The sequence below is a fragment of the Schistocerca americana genome, chromosome 11, assembly GCF_021461395.2.
Source record: "Schistocerca americana isolate TAMUIC-IGC-003095 chromosome 11, iqSchAmer2.1, whole genome shotgun sequence".
Taxonomy (NCBI): Eukaryota; Metazoa; Arthropoda; class Insecta; order Orthoptera; family Acrididae; genus Schistocerca; species Schistocerca americana.
Window position 1 is genome coordinate 32,140,140 of NC_060129.1, and position 24,505 is coordinate 32,164,644.

Here is a 24,505-nt window from a genome sequence, read left to right on the forward strand (position 1 = left end):
GAAGTACACTCACAATAAATAAAAATTAATATGTCTCAAAAAGTTCTGCAGTGAATTATGAAAACTTACCTTGCACTATCAGATGCATATCTTGTTGAGGCTTCCACCTGAAACATTTCAAGAAATGGTCAGTGATTTACAACTGATGGGACAGTAAATAAATAGATTTATATTAACACCTACCAACATGTGATTAGTCCACCAAATGCTGTAAGTGAAGCTTGAAAATATCATTAAAGAGGACATGATAAACTGTTGCAGTTAATGAAACACAATATTAGTCAGAATTCCCTTTCCATTTTCTCAATTTGTCTTCAGTACTGTAAATAACTACACAAGCTAGTAATTTGGTTGTAGCCATACTTCCTACTAGACACTTCACTTCACATTTTTAACCTGTCATGCACTTCCGTCTTGTGTAAAATTTTTGTTCACGTTTTTTTATTATGAAAACTGCCATTCACTGACAGAAGAATCGATTATCATAAATGACACATTTGGGCCTTTGTGCTCTGGGCAGCCCAGATGAACTTGCAGAGGTGAGGAGCGACTTCTAAACCCAACCTTAAGTCCACACCCAGAACTACATACAGACCTGGACCATTAAATATACAAACATTAATAAATATTGGCAAACTCAAAATACTTTCACACACTATAAATGTATAACAAAATTGGTATTACAAAACAGCACATTCACAGATGAAGAAATACCACATTCAGAGAACTGTAGATTTTTACATAGAACACAGGGAAGAAATTCGCGAAACTATCCCAGAACTAGGCTCTGCATTCATAAACGTCAAATCTATGTTGCAATCAGTACCAAATTTTTCCATTACCTCCAGAAAGACTCACTCCCTGCAGTAATCCAATATTTAGATGAGAGGTACACAATAATTGATGCACAATAAATCATGTTAACAAGAACAATGCAGAAAGCAAAACAGTCCTGAGAACTATGTTGAGAAGCATCTGTTAAAGTTCCAGAGGAAAACGTAAGTTTTTATTAAATTTTTATCCTCAGATTGGTACAGAATGGAGATGAGAACACTTTCTGCCTAAACTGCTATTAATTAAATGTATTCACAACTGGAATTTTGACTTATGCCATTCTCAGGTGACAGCTTACTATGAACTATGTCGAAGTTATTACATGTCATGATGCCTAGTCATTGGGGAGTGGATATAAAGATGTGCAGTATGATATGACTGACAGAAATTAGTACATTAAGTACTAACATTGTCTGGACATACAGATTATGAAGACTCCAGTCTTGTAATGACTATGGAATTTGCAAACACGGTTAACACAAGGAAAATACTATCTCAAAAGGAATTATAAAGGTTTCAGACATACACTGACTTATCACTTGAGAATCGTACAGCTGCCAAATTAATTTTGAATAAATATGTACCATAACAGTCCAGGGAGAAAATGTTTTCATTCATAAATGTCTGCCTGACTGTGGATGTAAGAAAAAAGGACAAATGGTAAGAAAAAGACAGTTAGCTAAATTGTTGGCAGATAAGCATCCCCCCCCCCCCCACACACACACACACACAGATATATATATATCACTAAATAAATAAATAAATATGTATATATATATATATATATATATATATATATATATATATATCTAAAAAGAAAGATGATGAAACTTACCAAACAAAAGCGCTGGCAGGTCGATAGACACACAAACAAACACAAACATACACACAAAATTCTAGCTTTCGCAACCAATGGTTGCCTCGTCAGGAAAGAGGGAAGGAGAAGGAAAGACAAAAGGATATGGGTTTTAAGGGAGAGGGTAAGGAGTCATTCCAATCCCGGGAGCGGAAAGACTTACCTTAGGGGGAAAAAAGGACAGGTATACACTCGCACACACACACATATCCATCCACACATACACAGACACAAGCAGACATTTGTAAAGGCAAAGAGTTATATAATATATATATATATATATATATATATATATATATATATATATATATATATATATATATATATATATATATATATATATAATCACTAAATCAATAAAAAGATATGCAATCAACACTAATATGATTTGAGAATATCACATAGCTTATCTGCCAATAACAAAGCACAATTCCAAGAACTTGATAAATTTCATAGTCAGATATAGATACCTGTTGAAACTGACCATTACCACTGATTAATAATAGTGGTTCCTGGCCTAGAATAACTGATAATCATGTTCACAGAAGATTCAAAGAAATTCCATGAAAGGTTCAAGGAGAAAACAACAGCAGAAATTCTAAAATACAAGATATATCAGGGATGGCTTAGGACAGGAAGGTCCTGTGATGGGCAGATTGATGAAGGACTAAAGTGGCAAAATACTATTGGAATACATTTGTAAAATTTTAGAAGGCTTATGACTATAAAGCACGACTGCTTTTATTCAAAATACTTAAAAAATCTGACATGCAGAATACAACATGAGTCCTTTTAAAAGAACTTCAGCCTCATTTGATATAAGAATAGACTTTAGCCAAGGCAATGGACTAACTCCATTCTTCTTTCAGACCATAATAGAAAAATGAACATTGAACAGATGGAGCACTTGTCAGAACATAATACCACAAGTTGAATACTACTCAGTTAGAAAATGAATGTCAAAATTGTCTGTTATACTTTTGTAGATAATTTAGCAATACTGATAGCGTAGAGAAGGTTCAAAACAGAGAGAAAGAAAAACAGTAGGAAAAGCATGACTACTCATCTCCTCTGATAAGAAGCAGTAATGGGGGAACAGCAATACTGCAAAATCCCACTCAAATACTGAGTATGAGAGTATCAGGGGAAGACAAATTTAAGGATCTATGATAAGTCATATAGCCAAATGGTGGAGAAAATGGAGCCACAAGAGGAAGACTATGAAAGATGGACTTTGCATTACAGTAAACAGAAGATGTTCATAGTAAAAATTCGTTCTCCAAAATTGCAGAACCTCTGACTCGCAAGGCAGTCATTTCGCCAGAATACACATCTGTATCATAAACACTGATTTCAGATTTAACAAATGATAGTGAAAATTATGAAAAAAGAAAAGATATTAGGAAACAGAACACCAGTACATACATTTAAATTCAGAAACAATAGACAAGTATACATAAATATGTAGGAAAATAACTGGGGCCAGAATTTGGCAAAGAAGGGTAATGAGTCTTAGCATACTGAAAAAACTCATTGGCTTACAGAAGTGCACAAAGACCTACAAGACACTTGTATAAATAAGCAAGAAATTGAAAACCAAACCAAATACAGAAACAGAATTGAGTTGATAAATTCTCCACAGCAAAATAGTTCCAAAAAGACAAGATAGAAACTAGACATCAGGTGAGTGGAGAGAAATACGTGTACAGATGAAGGAGTGGCATAAAGAAATGTTAAACCTTAGCTGGCCTGTAACTGAGCAGAACAAAAAAATTTGTTTCTCATTTGTAATACCTTCGCAGTACAGCATAGTGGTGCTGTATGTACTGCAAATGAACTACAGCAAGGAGGTCAAAAAGTCTCTGCAAATATGCAGATAACAGTATTTGGAGTGTTTTGTTAGGCTACAGCAGTGCTCAGAAGTATTTTTCAGTTGCGTTGTTATGCTGTCAGTACTGCTTGCATGCAGTCACAGAAGAGCAATGCATTTAAGTGTCACTCCATCAAGCACTTCATGCTGCTGTTGTTACATATCTAGTAAATGAGCAAAATCATACAACAATGTAAGTATATATTCTTTTAGCTCAAAAGTATGTAACTTGCCTTGATGGTATGGTATTCATTAACCACAATAACTCAGGTATTTAATCAGTGATTGTTTACTTGTAGAGAACTAGAAGTATTACAAAATGGAACACTTGCTTGATGTGAAACAAACTGTTTGGCATGTCTTCAAGACTGGGAGGTAACAGTCTAGCACTGCTACAGAGTATGGCATATTGCAACAACTAACAAGTGTGCAAAGTCAATGGCATGAATAGCAAGTAACAGTAACCAATAAGCTACGTCCGATCATCCTTGATGAAGAGCGAGGATGAAAGACATTGATTTATTGATTTATTTTATTTCATTAACAGTACAGAGCAACCCACCACCTAGAAATTTAAGGTGGGTCAGACGCTTCTGAATCTAACAGCAAAGACTTCTCATTGTTACAATCTTATTGGTATACAGCTGCTATGCTTTTTTAAAAAATAATATGAAGAAAATAATATATAAAATTTTCTCTTAGGTTACAGTGAATGCAATGCTTAACAATTGTTAAAATGGTTCAAATGTCTCTGAGCACTATGGAACTTAACATCTGAGGTCATCAGTCCCCTAGAACTACTTAAACCTAACCAACCTAAGGACATCACACACATCCATGCCCAAGGCAGGATTTGAACCTGCGACTGTAGGAGTCGTGAGGTTCCAGACTGAAGCATCTAGAACTGCTCTTAAAGTGGTTCCATATAATTTGTTACTACCTAGTTGATGAGAATATAATTTATAATATGCACATATCAAAGAAAAATAAATGAAAAGAATATGTAATACAATGAGTGCAGCGAAAGAACATGCCGTATTTGGAAGTGTAATATAGTCTAAGTAGCATGTTGGCTGATAATGGCATATTTCTACGTATTTCAGATGATAAGGTCTTGGTACAACCTCGAGCTATTCTCATCTGAAATGGTTTGTGCTAAGGACAGAATGATTTGCAGGCGATCAGCTGTAACTCCAGGAGAAACACCTCAACAAATCAGGGATGATCTGAAGCAACATAATTGACTGAGCCCACACACGTCTACCATAAAAAGTCACTTAGTAACAGGCGATTTACATGATAAATGAAATAAACCAGCTCATAAATTCAAAAACTAGGGACAGGATAGCCTTTCCAAGGAAACCCTGAACTTGGAATGCCAAAGACAGATTCAAGGTTTTATGGAGTGACAAAAATAAATTTAACATTTTTTTTCTGATGGTGTGGAGTATACAGGGTGAGTCACTAACTATTGCCACCAAGAGTAACTCTGAAAGTATGATAGGAGTTGAGAGGTTTGTGGGACAAAAGTTGCATGGTACAACAGGGGCCACAGTATGAAATTGGTTGATCGTTGCTTCAGAGATATAAAGGTCAACTTTGCTTTTTAAATGGAATGCTGCAGTTTGATACTTATTTTCTGATAGCAGCTATGGAGATGAATCCGACGATGTTTAACACTAACGTCTTTGAAGGTCAATGAAGGTCAAAAAGGTGGCTTGAACATCCATTTACAGAAGGTGTTCGAAGTGATGACCATTGGCATCAATGCAGTGCTGTGATCATCTTACCATGGATGGAGTGGTATTTCTTATCACATCAGCACTTATGGTAGCACATGCTCTGACAATTGTCTCATATATCATGCAAATAGATAAGCAGACTTGTAATAAATAGATTACAATTTCATATCCTTCAATTACCCAATGGCAGTTTTTTGTATTAAACACTTATGTTTATGTAATTGTAACTAATGCTTTCTATAAAACATTTTTGAGTGCTACTGTAATAGGACTGTATTAAGACCAATGGTGAGATGAAAGAAGGAGATAGTAAAGAACAGTGGCAGAGTACAAATACTGTTTTGTTCTGCAGATCACTATATGCAATCTGGTGACCATCTGGACAGCAGCAACAATTCTTAAGTACATTGATGTGAGCTCATCAGATCAAATCAAATTGTATTCGAAGAAAACAACTACCATATTTTACAGACTGTAAGGTGCACCTTAATTTTCAATCAATTTTTAAGGAAAGTACATTTTTACCATTTTTTTATTAGATTGCAAAGTCAGCCAAAAAATTTCTTAGTTTATAAAACCAAAATGACCTTGTAAGATCACTGACATTCATTATCTCAACTTTCCTCAGCATCATTGTCCTCTATATATATAATGGTGTTCACTACCATTATGAGCATTATTTATGTCGACCTACTAAAAGATTTAACGATGATATTTTCTCTCACCCTACATCGCAACTGCTTTACTGAATGACACACTTGTTTGTTTGTAGATCATTTTAGAACTCCCTTTGTCATGAATTCATGTTGGGCTTAATCCATCACCCATTTGTTCCAATCCTCTTCCATTTACAATTTAAATGCACTGAAATGCCATGGAAACTGGTATACACATGCGTATTCAAAGATAGAGGTATGTCAACAAGCAGGATATGACACTGCAGACTGCAATGCCTATATAAAACAAGAAGTGTCTGGCACAGCTGTTTCATCAGTTACTGCTTCAACAATGGCAGGTAATTAAGATTTAATTGAGTCTGAATGTGACGTTATAGCCAGTGCATGAGCGATGGGACAGCATTTCTGAGATAACAATGAAGTGGAGATACTCCCGTATGGCGATTTCATGAGTGTACAGTGAATATCAGGAATCCATTAAAATATAAAATTTCTGACATTGCTGTGGCCAGAGAAGGATACTGCAAGAATGGGACCACCAATAAATGAAGAGAATCATTCAACATGATGGATGTGCAATCCTTGCACAAATTGCTGCAGGTTTGAATTCTGGGCCAACAAAAAGTATCAGCGTGCAAACCATTCAACAAAACATCACTGATATGGGCTTTTGGAGCCGAAGGCCCACCGTGCACCCTTGATTACTGTACGACACAAAGCATTACACCTCAATTTGGCCTGTCAACACCAGCATTGGACTGTTGAGACTGGAAACATGTTACCTGGTCAGATGAGTCATTTCAAATTGTATTGAGCAGATGGATGTGTAAAGGTATGGAGATAGCCTCGTGAATCTATGGACAATACTTCAGCAGGGAACTGTTCAAGGTGGTGGAGGCTCTGTAATGGTGTAGGGCATGTGCTGGAGTGATATGGGACACCTGATACATTTTGATATGACTGACAGGACACACGTACATAAGTATCCTGTCTGATCACCTGCAGCCATTCATGTCCATTGTGCAATCTGACAGACTTGGGCAATACCAGTAGAATTGCTACAGAGTGGCTCCATGAACACTCTTCTGAGAAACACTTCTGCTGGCCACCAAATTCCCCTGGCATTAACATTACTGAGCAAAACTGGGATGTCTCATGACATGCTCTTCAGAAAAGATCTCCAGTCCCTCACAGTCTTTCTGATTTATGGTCAGCCCTGCAAGATTCTTGGTGTCAATTCTTCCCCTGCAGTACTTCAAACATTAGCTGAGTACATGCCATGTTGTGCTGCAGGACTTTTGCATGCTCACTGGGGCTCTACATCATATTACACAGGTGTACCAGCTTATTTGGCTTTTCAGTGTAGTGTATTTTTCAAGAAGTTGCAATTGTGAAGTAAGTCCTCCTGCAATAACAGCAAGCTCTGTATTTAATTGTCTCCATTTCTCTTTCACAGAATTTTACAAATGACTACTGAAGTGATCTAGCACAAGAAGAGAACTCATCTTCAATGAAGTGACTTTCCTTTGCTTCTGTTAATCCACAGTTTCATACCAGCCTCATCCATCCAACTCCTGTCACATACATGAACAACACCTGCCAGTATTCCACAAGGTTTTGACGTTTTTTAGCACTTGAAAATGATCACTGGATTAAGTTTAGTGCCATCAACACAACACGAAAGAACAACAGTGTAGTGCATTTTTTCATGTTCACCTGTTTTAATAGTTACCATTTTAGCACTTTTCATGGCAACAATTTTGTTACTTGGCAATCAAGTCTTTATGCACTATTTAACTTAGTTTCATACTGGTTTTCTTTCTATGTTGTATAATAATGTGATGGAAAGGTAATACTATTGTCATACTCTTGTGGAATTTTATGAGATGTTTTGGTCTTGGTTCACATGCTATGTCCATGACACTTTATAAACCTGTAGCACCAAATATTTTCACCCTTAGTATCTGTTAAGTTCCACTGTAGCACTAGCTTACAAGCATGTATTCGAGACTTTTTGTAGCAATTCGAACACCATTTGGATGGTGTGCTTGAATCCATTTCAGTACAGCATCTTCTAGTTTTCGCCATTTTGTATTCAGTCCCCTATTTGCACATTTGGCCTTCCTCATGTTTTTCTGTTCTTCTTTACTAGCCTGCCAATAGCAATTTTTTTTTCTGTTGCTGGAGGACTGGAATGCTGCTCAGCTGCTGTGTTTCCACATTGTTCTGCATATGCTTTTACTTTCTATTTATAGCCTGCATCATATGAGTACCTTTTATTTTTTCCACTGTGAAGCTAGCTACTAAAGAAAATATTCTTCTGTTACCAATAACACAAATCACTTTCAATTCAAGTTTGCTGGCACTGTAGACTGCAATGACACGTCACAGGCTAGACAGTGCTCTTGGTTTGTGATTGTGGGGCATGAGGGAGACACTGTTAGCAAGCTTGTGAATCCCATTAACTCATGTTCGTTGCATTGGTGCAATTGAATCCAATGTTGCTAGATAGAAATAGATTTCCTGCAGCATTGAATGTGTGGCAAATTTTAAGGCAACCAGGAATTTTGACGCCAACACTGGACTTGTTATATTAAATTCGAGTATAACACACCTCAACTTTGAAGGCATTTTTTTGAACAAAGAAATGAGTTTTATAATCTGTAATATATGGTATCAAGTCTCTGTAAGTACGACTGGAAATTAATTTGAACAAATAATTAAGGTAACTTAAAATTTATCTTGCATTCAAACTTTCAAATACTACGAGTGAGATATTAATGTGAGTATCATCAAATGTACAGGATTGATTGTCACTGAACATTTGTCATTTAACATTGAAACACGAACAGATATGTGGGAATGTCCGTGTTACTGATAAGTCGCATATATGTACAGTATTTAACAATCACTTTCTGAATATAGCAGGTGAACTAAATAGAAACCTAGTCCCAACAGGGAATCATATAGCGCTCTTAGAAAAAAGTGTTCCGAGACTGTTACCTGATATGCTCCTCCATGATACTGACAAGAGGGAGATTGAGTTAATAATTAAATCACTAAAGACCAAGAACTCTCATGGATATGACGGGGAATCTAGCAGAATACCGAAGTATTGTTCTATGTATGTTAGCCCAGTACTTAGCCATATATGTAACTTTTCCTTTAGGAGTGGTCGGTTTCCTGACCGATTAAAGTACTCGGTAGTGAAGCCACTTTATAAAAAGGGAGACAGGGATAATGTTGACAATTATAGACCTATTTCTATGCCATCGGTGTTTATGATGGTTCAAATGGCTCTGAGCACTATGGGGCTCAACTGCTGTGGTCATTAGTCCCCTAGAACTTAGAACTACTTAGAACTACTTAAACCTAACTAACCTAAGGACATCACACACATCCATGCCCGAGGCAGGATTCGAACCTGCGACCATAGCAGTCGCACGGTTCCGGACTGCGCGCCTAGAACAGCGAGACCACCGCGGCTGGCCATCGGTGTTTGCTAAAGTTATCGAGAAGGTTGTATATGCAAGGTTACTGGAGCATTTAAAGTCACATAATTTGCTGTCAAATGTTCCGTTTGGTTTTAGAAATGGTTTAACAACTGAAAATGCTATATTCTCTTTTCTCTGTGAGGTTTTGGACGAATTAAATAAAAGGTTGCGAACGCTAGGTGTTTTCTTTGATTTAATGAAGGCTTTTGACTGTGTTGACCACAAAATGTTACTGCAGAATTTGGATCATTATGGAGTAAGGGAGTAGCTTACAATTGGTTTGCCTCTTACCTTAAGAACAGAAAGCAGAAGGTAATTCTCCGCAATATTGAAAGTGGTAGTGATGTTCCGTCCCAATGGGGCACTGTTAAGTGGGGCGTTCCCCAAGGGTTGGTGCTGGGGCCACTGCTGTTTCTTATTTATATAAGTGATGTGCCTTCTAGTATTACAGGTGATTCAAAAATATTTCTGTTTGCTGATGACACCAGCTTGATAGTGAAGGATCTTGTGTGTAATATTGAAACAGTATCAAATAACATAGTTCATGAAATAAGTTCGTGGCTTGTGGAAAATAATTTGATGCTAAATCACAGTAAGACTCAGTTTTTACAGTTTCTAACACACAATTCAACAAGAACCGATATTTTGATCAGACAGACTGGGCATCTTATAAGCGAGACGGAACAGTTCAAGTTCCTAGGAGTTTGGATAGATAGTAAGCTGTTGTGGAAAGCCCATTTTCAGGATCTTGTTCAGAAACTAAATGCTGCTTTATTTACCATTAGAACAGTATCTGAAATAAGTGACACTTCAACACAAAAAGTGGTCTACTTCGCATATTTCCATACGCTTATGTCGTATGGTATTATTTTTTGGGGTAATTCTTCTGATTCGAAAAGGGTATTTTTGGCTCAAAAATGGGCTGTTCGAGCTATATGTGGTGTAAGTTCGAGAACCTCTTGTCGACCCCTATTCAATAGTCTGGGAATTCTGACATTGCCCTCACAGTATATATTTTCTTTAATGTTGTTTGTTGTTAGCAATATTAGCCTATTCCCAAGAGTTAGCAGCTTTCACTCAGTTAATACTAGGCAGAAATCCAATCTGCATGTGGAATGCACTTTCTTGACTCTTGTGCAGAAAGGAGTGCAGTATTCTGCTGCACACATTTTCAATAATCTACCACAAGAACTCAAAAATCTTAGCAGTAGCCCAAACACTTTTAAGTCTAAACTGAAGAGTTTCCTCATGGCTCACTCCTTCTATTCTGTCAAGGAGCTCCTGGAAGAGCTAAAAAATTAAACAAATTCCAGTGTTAGATTGTTGATTTTCTTTCTTTAAATTTACGACTTGTCACCTGACTATGTTTTTTTATATTTCATTTTATCTGTTTCTAATATCGTGTTATAATTTCATGTATTGACTCGTTCCATGACCATGGAGACTTCTCCTTAATTTGGTCCCATGGAACAATAAATAATAAATAAATAAATATACATTTAATATTTTTCTCTGGTGAACTATGTTCCTCCCAAGCCAAGAGAAATACCATTAACTGGCTATCCATTGGAAATACTTAACTGAGAGAGAAAGCCGACAACTGTGAGGCAGTATTTAAATTCCCATTCATACAACTTTTGCAATAGTATCTTTGAGGAAGTTTAGGACGTTTCGTAGGTCAATGCTATGATGGCAAGTAGAATTTGTCACACATTTAAACATACTCATCAACCCATTGACAAACAAAAGATGAATGCAGCCAACGTAAGTGAGGAACAGCAATAAGCAAAGGATTCAACATATCAAATATTCTAACTCTGCTGACTGATCTCTCAAAAAATCAGATGCATAGCCAACTGCTAATTTGTCACTTTCCAGCTATAGAACATTATTCACAAGTATTATATAGAAAAGCACTAAAACTGAATTCAACGCTATTATATCAAACTGTGCATCTGAACTTCAGGAGTTAAATATAGCACTGTAAAGTTTTTCATTAATTAATTTTTATAAACACTGATTACAATAATGCTGAATTTTACTACTGTTAAGCCAAAACTGCCACAAGCACAAACCACACATCAAACTGTACAGTTTATCTGGAACTCAATTGTATCCAGGGTATCTAAAATTTGACTAAAACTACTCAATTAATTTGACGAGAGCTAAATATACTCCACAATTTCATACACCAAAAGACAGTATATTTTACACTACACCCTTACCTTTATCCTTGGTCAGTATGTGTTCGCACGTTTTTGGAAAATTAACTATTATACAGTGTGAACAAGATATGTTCAGTTCAATTGGTTGAATTCAAACTTCGTATGTGCTACATAGTAGCATAAAGCACCATGTAAATAAGCAGGAAATTATGATCTAACCTGATAAGACGCATTTCTTTGTATACAAATATTCCTTTGTGTTTACTTATTTTAACAGTTTCATGATGGCATTTTATTATGTTTCCACCAATATTTAATGTAATATTTATCTTAGAATATTTCATAAGGTTTTAAAGTGACAAGCATGGGGAGGTGCTTAATTCAAGCCAGGCTTCACAAACTCCTCACTAGGGTACGAACTAATCCAGAAGGTATGTTGAGGAAGGAGGATGGGGAAATTATAAAAACAGCATGTGAGACACTGGAACTGCTCCTCAAAATTCATTTTCTTCAATATGGTCTGGCGGATAACATAGGCCAGAATGCGACCCCTGAAAGACAATGGTTCTCAGCCACTCAAAGAGAGGACTGCGACCTGCCAAGGCGTGTGTCGATTTCAGTAAAATCCAATGGGCAGTGGGAACATTGTAACTGGTCAAGTCACCTGGCCCCGATGGAATCTTTCCAGCTCTCTTGAAACAAGCAGGAGAGACTCTTGTAAGAGCGCTGTGCAGGTTATTCAGGGTTAGCCTAGCAGCGGGAGTCATGCCCAATGCCTGGAGGGCAGTGACAGTTGTCTTTATTCTAAAGCCAGGGAAAACTGATCATAACAGGCCCAAGGATATGAGATCAATCAGTCTGGTTAATGTACATGTTGGGGAGAGGAGGCTAACTATGGCTCATCTATATTCAAACCAACACACACATCAACCAGGTAAATCACCAGAGAAAGCTTTCTGTCAATTTGTTGTGAGGGTGGAGAAAGCCCTTTGCTTTCAAGAAAGAGCCCACTCCATCTTCCTGGACATTGAGGGAACTTTTTGTAAGACAACCGTTGATTCCATGATTAGGGCAGCAGAGATGCATGACCTAGTGACCACTATATGTAGGTGGACTAAGGCCATGCTTAGTAGGAGGAGGGTAGAAGCCACCGTGATGAATGAAAAGATGGTAATTAACACCACTAGAGATTCTCCACAAGGAAGAGTTTTGCCCACTTCATTGTGGAATCTAGTGGTGAACAAACTCATTGAGAAACTAGATTCCAGGCAATGATTTTGTGAAGGATACACAAATGACCTTGTCATAGTAATACTTGGCAAATTTACTGACACAGTTAGGAATATGGCACAAGGTGCACTGGACATTGTGCAAGACCAGTGCATTAAATAGAACCTAAGGGTTAATCCTATGAAGACTGTTGTGGTATCAGTCATGAAGAAGCATATCCAACACTGAAGTTGGAATCTAAAGCTTTTCGATGAAACTCAATCTGTGAAGGGGATAGTGAAAAATCTAGGGGGTACCCTTAGATGAGGAACTAATATGGACCCCTCACATTAAGAGCATCTGCTCCAGGGCGAAAGGTACTCTAGTGAGTACCAGAAGGACTTTTGGCAAAAAAACTATGGCCTAAGACCCTGAGGTATGCACTGGATATACAGCACAGTGGTTAGACTTAGGATCTCCTATAAGGCCGTGGTGTCCTGGAAGAAGGTAGAACAGCAGGTTGCCGCTAAGAAGCTTGCTAAGGTGCTGAGCCTGGCCTGCTTCATCACAAGAGGCAGAATTAGTAGCACACCAACCACTGGGGTGGAAGCCATGCTGGACATGCCTCCACTAAACCTTTGGGAAGTAGCTGGTGCATACAGACTCAAAACTGGTAAAAACTGGATCTCATTGAGATATCCAGACCCACACACTAATATAGTGAGTGAGGCAAATATAGGAATGGCTGGGGAACTGCCGGCCGACTATACAATAACTCCCAACTGCTTCAACAAGCTTTACAATATAATAATTTGAAGTTGGGAACAGTAAGAAAAAACAGTTTGACACCATACTGGGGACATTGTCTGGTTCACTGATTGGTCGAAATCAGACCAAGGTGCTGGGGCCGTGGTATATGGAATTCAGCGAAGACTGGAGGGCATCATCTCTCTAGGACAACTGGCCTTGGTATTCCAAGCTGAAATTACTGCAATCAGGGTGTGTGTGTGTGTGTGTGTGTGTGTGTGTGTGTGTGTGTGTGTGTGTGTGTGTGTGTGTCGAGGAAAAACTACATAGGTACTAGAAGGATCGTAGCATCTACATCTATTCAGACAGCCAGACAGACCTTAAATCATTAGCAACTCCTGTAACAAGATCTAAAATTATTGCAGAATGTCACAGGGCTCTGGTGGAGCTAGGGGGAAGCGATTGGGTAAAACCAATGTTGGTCCTTGGCCACTCAGGGATCGGTGGCAATGAACAAGCTGACAAATTGGGGGCACAGGCTCCATTCATTGGACCGGAACCTGTCCTGACAATCACCAAGGCTATGATCAAACTAGAACTACAGAACTGGCTTAGAAGACAGCACATAGAATACTGGTCCAAGGTCGATAAGTAAAAACATGGCAAGTTAATGATGCCAAAGCTGTGTTTTGAAAGAAGCTCTGTAATCCTGGGCTTTAACAGCCAAGAGATTAAACTCACACCCAAAGGTGTAATGGAGGCATGTCCAGCACGGCTTCAATCCCAGCAGTTGGCGTGCTACTAATTCTGCCTGTTATAGCGAAGCAGTCCAGTCTCTGCACCTTAGCAAGCTTCTTAGCTGCAACCTGCTGTTCTACCTTCTCCCACGACACTATGGCTCCATAGGAGATTCTAAGTCTAACCACCGTACTGCACAACCAGTGCATACCTCAGGGTCTTAGGCCCTAGTTTTTTTGCCACAAGTCCTTCTGGTATTCACTAGAGTACCTTTCGCCCTGGAGCAGATGCTCTTAGCCCCTAATCACAGTCTTGAGTACTTCTCACGCAACTACAGTCATGCAGTCCCGTGGACTGCATTCAGAAGGTGGGAAAAATAAGTAAAAATCACCAATCTAGTGCTACTTTTTGAATTTAGTACTACATACTTATTCTTCAATTATACATAAATGGTAAATTATGAACAAAATATTGTTTCGGTGCTGTGAAAAAGACTTATTCATATTTCACTCTAAATTCTCATTGAAATTTACAGTAATGGACAAATATCCAAATATCTAAGTGTAGTTCTTTACTTGAAACTTGGTTGTTGCAGGTTAATGTTGATCAAGTACCACCGGTGTTAAATTTAATGAGTATTCTTGACAGCAAATGAAACAGAAAAAATCTGCACTACTGAAAGCGGCTACATTACGCACCACCTTACACGCACTGCGGACGCACCTTACAAGAGCATTCCAAACAAATTGGGACCTTGCACTTGCGACACAAGTAACTTGTCTTTCTCTTCTTTTTTGGTGGACAAATGCGACATGGCTTCCTTCCATCCCTAGGTAGTTTGTCCTCCTTTTCCAGCTCTTCATGGAGATGTACTTCAGTTCCTAGAACTCCAACGATAGAAAACCTCAATTCTCATGGGAGGCATTTATTCACTATCCTTTCATGCAGTGAATGTTCGATTAGTTCTTTCGCTAGGGCTTTCATGAAGTTCATCCTGGTAAGCACAGTTCTTTCCTTGAATGACTGATGAACAATATATGCACTGACAACACTTATGTCAAGAATATGGAAAACCACGGTCATGGTCCCACGTTGTGTGCGGCAACTTTAACAATATTTGACACACTTTTCATCTACAGTATCAACAGCACCCTTTGTGTCGTTATATTGGGCTATTATTAAAGGTTTTTTTTTTACTTTCCACGTCATCTTCTATGGAGTGATGCATTGTTGATATAAGAAATACTGCTCTTCCTTTCTTAGGTACATGCAAAATGAGCGTGATGTGTTTGGTAAATCCATACAGCGTTGTTCCAACTTCACGCCTACAGGAAGGCAAGAAAGATGCAGGAATTTCCTTTCGGTTCTTCCGCATTGTTCCCACTGTGGACAGATCATTTTTCTGTAGCACATCTGCAAGTTCAATTGACACATACCAGTTATCAGCAGTGTTGTTTCGGTTAGCATGTGCTATTGGCTTGCACAATCTGAGGACAGCCTGAGTGATAATGGCATATTTCTTCTCATCTGGGGAAGGTCCTACTCTATCAGTACCTTTTCCACAGTAGAGATAGGTGTTGAAGATGTAGTTAGTCCTGGAGTCAGCTAGGCATTGAAGCTTCAGGCCATACTTCGCCGGTTTAGATGGAATATACATTTTGAATTTACAGTGTCCTCTGAAACCGATTAGCATTTCATCAACTGTAGCATTAATCCCAAAAATATAGGATCGCTGCAAATTTTCGTTGAATTTATGTAGAATGTTTGTTATAGCAGCTGCTGGATCAGAAACCTTACGTAACTCCATGTCATCAGGGTTGTCAAATCTCAAGCAGGTGAGAATTACAGCAAATAATGCTGAAGATATAGTGATACAGAAAATAGCATGGACAGTCCCATCAATACAAAAGAGAGGACATATGTCTTAGTTAATCAATTTGAATACTGAAGTGTACATAAGAAGGTCGATGAAACTCTTAATTTCAGACATTGTACAAGGTCTGATTTCTGTTCTCTTCCTGTAGAAATTGGTCAAAATGGAACTGAATAAGTTCTCTACACTTTAATTACAATCCAAAGTTATATACAAAGTCCTTGTGGACACTAAGTACAATCCGTTCTTGTAAATTTATTTGCACTCTCAAATTTTCCTCTGCCTCTCTTTTTCTTGTCTTTTATGAAATATTAATAAATACAGTACACTAATACACTGGACATTATTTGAGTTTATTTGCAGTGTAATATAAAAATTGAAAATAAAAAGATTAAAAGATCAAACAATGGAAAATCCAGCACAGAATGGAACAATATGGTGAAAAGAGCAGTTGCTGTGCACCATATAGCAGAGATGCTGAGTCGCATATAGGAGAAACAAAAAGACTGTCACAAACATAGCTTTCAACCAGTGAGGCCTTTATCAAAATTATAGACAACAAACACACACATACACACTTGTACCAACATAACTCCTACACACATGACTGGAGTCTCAGCCAACTGAGGCCACACTGCAAGCAGCAGCATCTGTGCATCATGAAGTGAGCGGCAGCTGGGTGAGGGGTAAGGAGGAGGCTGGGGTAGTGAGGGAGAGGGATAGTAGCATAGTGGTGGCAGACAGTGATGTGCTGTTGGGTAGCATACAGCACTGAGGTGGAAAGAGGGTAAGGCAGCACACTATCTGATCAAAAGTATAGAGACATCCCCGAAAACATACATTTTTCATATTAGGTGGATTGTGGTGCCATCTACTGCCACGGTCTCCATATCAGCAACATCAGTAAACATTATACATCATCAGAGAGCAGAATGGGGCACTCTGCAGAACTCACAGACTTTGAACATGGCCAGACGATTGGGTGTCACTTGTGTCATACGTCTGTACACAAGATTCAAAACTCCTAAACATCCCTAGTGCCACTGTTTCCAATGTGGTAGTGAAGTGGAAATGTGAAGGGACACTTACAGCACAAAAGTGTACAGGCCAACATCATCTGTTGACTGACAGATACCTCCAATAGTAGAAGAGATTCGTAATGTATAATAGGCAGACACCTATCCATATAATCACACAGGAGTACCAAACTGCATCAGGATCCACTGTAAGTACTGTGATAATTAGGCAGGAGGTGAGAAAACTTGGATTGCATGGTCAAGCGGCTGCTCATAAGCCACACATCACACCAGTAAATACCAAACAATGCCTCGCTTGATGTAAGGAGTGTAAACATTCAACGACTGAACAGTGGAAAAACATTTTGTGGAGTGACAAATCACAGTACACAATGTGGCAATCTGATGGCAGGGTGTGGGTATGGTGAATACCCAGTGAACATAATCTGATAGAACGTGTAGTGCCAACAGTAAAATTCGGAGGCAGTGGTGATATGGCGTGGTCGTGTTTTTCATGGAGGGGGCTTGAAGCCCATGTTGTTTTGCATGGTACTATCGCAGACCAGGCGTACACTGATGTTTTAAGCACCTTCTTACTTCCCACTGTTTAAGAGCAATTTGGCCAGAATACCAAGGGTATTCTGCCATCCACCAAACCTACAGAATATATTCATCCATCCCCGTGGTATTCCACCATCCACCAAACCTACACAATTTACTCATCCATCCCTACACAACCCCTTCTTCTAACCCCTTAACCTCGTGGCTCATACCCCTGTAATAGACATAGATGTAAGACCTGTCCTATGCATCCTCCCACCATCACCTACCTCCAATCCAGTCACAAATATCACCTATCCCATCAAAGGCAGGGCTACCTGTGAAACAAGTCAAGCACTCTACAAGCTAAGGTGCAACCACTGTCTTGTATTCTATGGGGGCATGACAACCAGCAAGCTGTCTGTCCACATGAATGACCACCGAATAAACTGTGGCCAACAAACAAATGGGCCACCCTGTTCCCGAGCATGCTGCCAAACAGGACATACTTTATTTCAATGACTGCTTCACAGCCTGTGCCAGTTTTTCTGAATTGCGCAGGTGGGAACTTTCCCTGTAATATCTCCTATGTTCCCATAACATCCTGGCCTCAACCTTAGTAAGTCATTGTCCTCTCCCATCCAGTCCATTCTCTGATCCCATTCCAGCATTACACAGCCCTCATTTCTCTATCACACCATCATTTTACATTTCCTCTTTTCTGCATTCCCTTCCCCATCTCTCCACTGCCCTTCGTCTAACCTCCCAACTGCACATGACTGCCCTGCCCTCTTTCCACCTCAATCCTGTGTGCTCCCCAACAGGATGTCACCCTCTACCTCCACCACCCCTATCCCACTATTTCTCCCCATCCCCACACCAACCTCCTCCTCACCCCCACCCAGTCACCATTCCCATCATGCACTGGTGCTGCTACTCACAGTGTGGCCTCAGTTGCCTGACACTGCAGTCATGTGTGTGCGAGTTGCATTTGCACAAGTATATATATGTGTATGATTGTCATTTAATTCTGAGAAAGGTCTTACTGGATGAAAGCTATATTTGTGACAGGCTTTTTGTTGTTCCTATCTGTGACTCAGCATCTCTGCTATATGGTGAGTAGCAACTTTCACAATATTGTTAGAAGATTAAAACAATCATCCACATAGGGCTTGACCTAACAACCTTCAGACTACATGAATGTTGGTTGTCTACCATTTTTGACATGTCCGAAACAACAGACATGACACAGAATCTGCACCTCTTATAAATCATATGTAAATTAAAGGTGGAGAGGGAATAAAAGGAAGGAAAGGGAATCGATCACAGCTATCGGCTGCATTGGGACATTACGGAGTGAACATGTGTACCTGGATCTCCTGCTTACTAGGCAGGTTCAATAACCACTGCACCATCCAGGACATAACTGCATGGACTATCTTGACTTGCCCCTCAGCTGATCCACACTCCCATCGAGTACCACCTACCCACAGCTCCTGTCCATGTCCAAAAGAGCAGACACCACACATTCATATAATTTTATAGGCCTAGCTAGGCAATGAATCCAGCTACTTCAATGTGGATGCACAAGTATGTCCTACCTCCTGTGGGAATCTCAGATGAGTAAATATGGAGAAAATGGACAGGGGCTGAGGATAGGTGGCACTCGACGGGAGTGTGAGGCGAGCCAAGATAGTCCGTGCAGTTGTGGTAACACTGTGTCCCAGATGGTGCAGTGTTTATCGCATCTGCCCTGTAAGTAGGAGATCCCATGTTCGAATCACAGTCTGGTACATACTTTCACTTGTCATCGCCGATTCTGCATAATGTCCCAACGTAGCTGACAGCAATTATCGCTCCCCTTTCCTTTCATTTCCACCCCCCTTGACCTTCAATTTACATATAACCTTCAGATTATTGTTTTGTATTCTTTTCACTGTGCCAACCACTCCCTATAAACTATACTAATATAAATGGCCCATGCCTTACCCGACCTGTACCAAAATACTATTCCTTCTACATCCTTGGGCATCTGGAGTTCCCACTTCTGTCATTCTCATTTCTGGCCAAGCCCTGCATGTATCATAAATTTGTGCGAAATCAGAGATGAAGAAGTACATTTACTTCTCAGTCATGTTGTCCTCTAATCTGCCAAGTAGGGGAGTTGAGACTTTCTTTCATTTCAAAGACGTCTGAACATTTTCCAATACAAACTACAATGGTGAGTACATAAGTTCAGAACTTGGGTTTATGGTTCCAAAAAGCAAGGAGCCCTATTTCCCTGCAGAAATCATGTACAATAAAACTACCCTTTCATCTGTAATCTATTTGACATTCCCACGCCTCACAACTAACAATGGATTAGCAGTATGAATTTTGTGTTTCCCCAAGTATCCACCTGCTGTATAAAAAATGCAGCACCTAAAGCTGAATGTGTTTTTCCTTGTGAATACTACACCCTCCTCCTCTGGAATTTGAGGTTCCACTAAGTGCACACAGAAACTAGACAAGAGATATATCCCGAGAAAAGAAAGACTTAAAAGACCTTAAGACATAGCAGTAGCTTACCTCCTCCATCTTAACTCCCACAGGATCATATTCGGGATTGCTGAACATCTGTAACAAAGAAATAATGTAAGAGATTCATTACTATTGTTCAACATGCAGTACATGCACACGCTAAATTCACAACATTAGGAATCTCTCATATGAATTATTGTATAAAGTGCTTTTCTTTAAGAGGATGAGGAGAATACACTAATGGCATGCACCAAATTAAAACATGACTCAAGATCACACACTTCTCTTAAAGTATAATCTCAGTGTTTTTATTTATTCATTCATTCATCCATTCATGAGGAAAAAACTATTTAGCATGTAACATATATGAAATAAACAAAATATTCTCAGAATTTAATAAGAATGTGATTATTCCAGGTCCAAAGAAAGCAGGAGCTGACGTGTGAATATCCTGAACCATCAGTTTAAGAGGTCGTTATTGCAAAATACTGTCATGAATGATTTACACACAAATGAAGTGACTGACAGAAGCCAACTTTGGCAACATTAATTTTGGTTTCTGGAGAAATGTAGGAACACATGAAGAAATACTGACCTCACAACTTAACTCAGCAGGTAAGAAAGGCTAGCCCCTGTTTATAGGGCATTTAGATGTATGGTGAGCTTTTGACAATGCTGACTGGAACACACTCTTTGAAATTTTGAAGGTAGCACAGAAAAAACACAGGGAACAAAACTTATTTGCAACTTGTTCAGAAACCATTTTGGTGTTATAAATGTTAAAGGACATGAAAGGAAGACAGTAGTTGAGAAGTAAGTGTGATCAAGTTGTAGCCTATCCCCATGTTTTTATACCTGAACATTGAGCAAGCAGGAAAAGAAACCAAGGAAAAATCTAGTTCGTGAATTAAAGTTCAGGGAGAAGAAATAAAATCTACAGTTTGTCGATTTTATTTATTTATTTATTTATTTACACATCACGTTCCATAGGAGCAAATCTCCAAGGTCATGGAACATGTCATTACATGAAATTACAACATACACATAATAACAGAGGCATACCGACAATCCTCCTTTCCACGAACAATATGAGACTGGAATAGAAGGGAGAACTGATAGAGGTACTCAAGGTACCCTCCGCCACACACCATCAGGTGGCTTGCGGAGTATGGATGTAGATGCAGATGTTAGGAACCCAAGGAAAAAAGTCCATTAGTTTAAGTAAACACAATCAACAATACAATAGGAATCAGCTTACTTTTTCAAGGAACTCCTCAACAGAATAGAAGGAGTGACCCATGAGGAAACTCCAGTTTTGATTTGAAAGTGGGTGGATTACTGCTAAGATTTTTGAACTTGACTGGTAACTTATTGAAAACGGATGCAGCAGTATACTGCACACCTTTCTCCACATGAGTGAAGGAAGTCTGATCCAAATGCAGATTTCATTTCTGCCGAGTATTAACTGAGTGAAAGTTGTTTATTCTTGCGAATAAGCTAATACTGCTAACAAGAAATGATAGTACGGTCAATGTCAAAATACCCTGACTTACGAACAGGGGTCGACAAGAGGTTTGTGAACTTAGACCACTTATTGCCCAAACTGCCTGTTTCTAAGCCAAAAATACACTTATAGAATGGGAAGCGTTACCCCAAAATATAATACCATATGACATAAGCAAATGAAAATAAGCAAAGAACACTAATTTTCGTGTTGAACAATCACTTACTTCAGATACCTTTCAAATAGTAAAAATGGCAGCATTAAGTCTTTGAACAAGATCCTGAACGTGGGCTTTCCACAACAGTTTATTATCTATCTGAACACCTATAAATTTGAACTGTTCAGTTTGATTAATCATAAGCCCATTCTGTGAAATTAAAACATCAGGTTTTGTTGCATTGTGTGCTAAAAATGGTAAAAACCGAGTTTTATTGTGATTTAGCATTAGTTTATTTTCTACAAGCCATGAACTTATGTCAAGAACTGCACTACTTGAAACCAAGCCAATGTTGAACACAACATCCTTTACTACCAAGCTAGTGTCATCAGCAAACAGAAATATTTCAGAGTTACCCACAACACTAGAGGGCATATCATCGTCATCTTGGACAGTTTCCAGCCACTGGCTGGGTCTGTCGGGAACACAAGCATCTCCATCGTGTTCTGTCTTTCCACCATTCCCCCTCTTCCACCTTCGTCCAGTTCCCTCCTCTTCTCATCACACATTCCTTCACTCCCTTCACCCATCTATCTCTTGGTCTTCCTCTGGGCCTCTTCCCCTCCAGTTGCAGATCAAACATCCTCTTTGGAATTCTTCCCTCATCCATTCTCTTCATGTGTCCATACCACTGCAGTCTTGATTTTTCTATCCTGTCCTGTACTGGTTCCTCCTTTAGTCTTTCCCTCACATACACATTTCGCAATCTGTCTCATCTTGTTACACCCAACCTGCTCCTCTGGAACTTCATTTCACTAGCCTGTATTCTACTTTTGTCGCTTTTGTGCATTACCCATGTCTCACTTCCGTATGCCAATATGGGGACAAAGTAGGTTCGGTATATAATTCTCTTGGATTTCTGTGGCACCTCCTTGCTCCAAATAAGCCCCCTAATGCATTTGTAGAACTGCCCTGCTTTTCTGCACCTTTCATTTATTTCCATTGCGTTTCCCCCCTTACTTTTAATCACGCTTCCCAGGTACTTGAAGTTCTCTACCACTTGTAGTTTTTCCCCTCCACAAGTTATATCCACATTTGGCCTATTCTTCTTCCTTGTTGTGACGATTATTTCACTTTTCTTTGCAGAGAAATGCATTCCATATTGTGCTGCCATTGCCTCCCATGCATCTAACTGCTCTTGCACCTCCTTCTCGCAATTTCCCCATAACATCAGGTCATCGGCAAAAAGCACTGCTTTCATTTTATGATCTCCAATTGCATCTAATACTTGCTGTAGGATTTCATCCATAACAATAATAAACAATAAAGGCGAAAGTGCACTTCCCTGTCGCAGCCCATTTTCCAGCTTGAACCATGCAGTACGTTCCCTCCCCACTTTCACACAACTCTCACTTCCCTCATACATTTTTCTGACTTTTCGTGTTATCTCTTCATCTATCCCTTTTGCGTTCAGCACATCCCAGAGCTTGTCCCTACAGATACTGTCATACGCCTTCTCAATATCCAAAAAGGCCATGATTAAGTCCTTCCCGTACTCATAGTGCCTTTCCTGCAGTTGCCTTACCGCAAATATGAGGTCCGTTGTTGATCTTCCCGGTCTGAAACCGTACTGCTCCTCTTGCAGTTTACTTTCAATACTGCTTCTTATTCTCTTCTCCAGGATCTTTTCATAGATTTTTCCACAGTGGCATAGCAGGGTGATTCCTCTGTAGTTCTCACATCTCCTTTTATCCCCTTTCTTGAAGATCGGGACTATAATTCCTTTCTTCCAATCCTCAGGAATTCTGTTCTCCTTCCACACCACCCTCAGCACTCTGTATAGCCACTGGGTTCCTACTTCTCCTGCTGCTCGTATCATATCCACTGTTACTTCGTCCCGACCTGGTGCCTTGCCCCCTTTCATCCTCTTTATGGCTTCTTCCACTTCATTCCAAGTTAGATCATCAATTTCCCCACTATTATAATCGTCTGCTGCCTTAGGCTCTCCATCGCTGTTAGTTACCCGCTTGGCGGCATTCAACAGATCTTCAAAGTACTCCTTCCAAATCTTTTTGAGCTCATGCATTTCCTCCACAACTCTTCCATTATTATCCATGATCCTCAGGCACTCGCTTCTGTTGTTCCTCTTATTTCTTACCATGGTGTAAAGTACTTTTTTGTTCCCTTCACTGTCCTCTTCTAACATTCTTGTCCATTTTTCCATCCACTTCTTCTTCTCCGCCCTTACTATGGTCTGTGCCGCTTTCTTGCTTTTCTTATATTTTACCCTAGCTTCCTCTGTTTGGGTCTGGAACCATTCTCTGAAGGCTTTGTTCTTTCGAAGTACTGCCTCTTTACATATGTTGTTCCACCATGGGGTTTCCCTACTTCTCCTCTTTGTGCTAGTTCTTCCGCACACAGTCTCAGCTGCCTCAACTAGAGCCCTCTTAAAATCTCCCCATTCTTCTTCCACTGTTCTCTGATCTTCCTTTGGCAGCTTCTTCCTGATCAGTGTCTGGTACTGGGTCCTCCGTTCATCCTCTTTCAGCATCCATGTCTTCAA

The 24,505-nt window shown here is 39.4% G+C and overlaps 1 protein-coding gene across 6 annotated transcripts in view; it reads right to left on the reverse strand.

The window, feature by feature from the left end:
- Nucleotides 1–24,505, reverse strand: part of LOC124553586 (zinc finger protein 708-like) — an 89,102-nt gene that overhangs the window by 33,849 nt on the left and 30,748 nt on the right. For all 6 annotated transcript variants that reach the window (XM_047127441.1, XM_047127439.1, XM_047127438.1 and 3 more), the window contains 2 exons: nt 20,330–20,377; nt 70–107 (listed from right to left, as the gene is read on the reverse strand). In XM_047127441.1, coding sequence (XP_046983397.1) covers nt 70–107; nt 20,330–20,377 — 86 coding nt within the window. The remainder of the gene's footprint in view (nt 1–69; nt 108–20,329; nt 20,378–24,505) is intronic.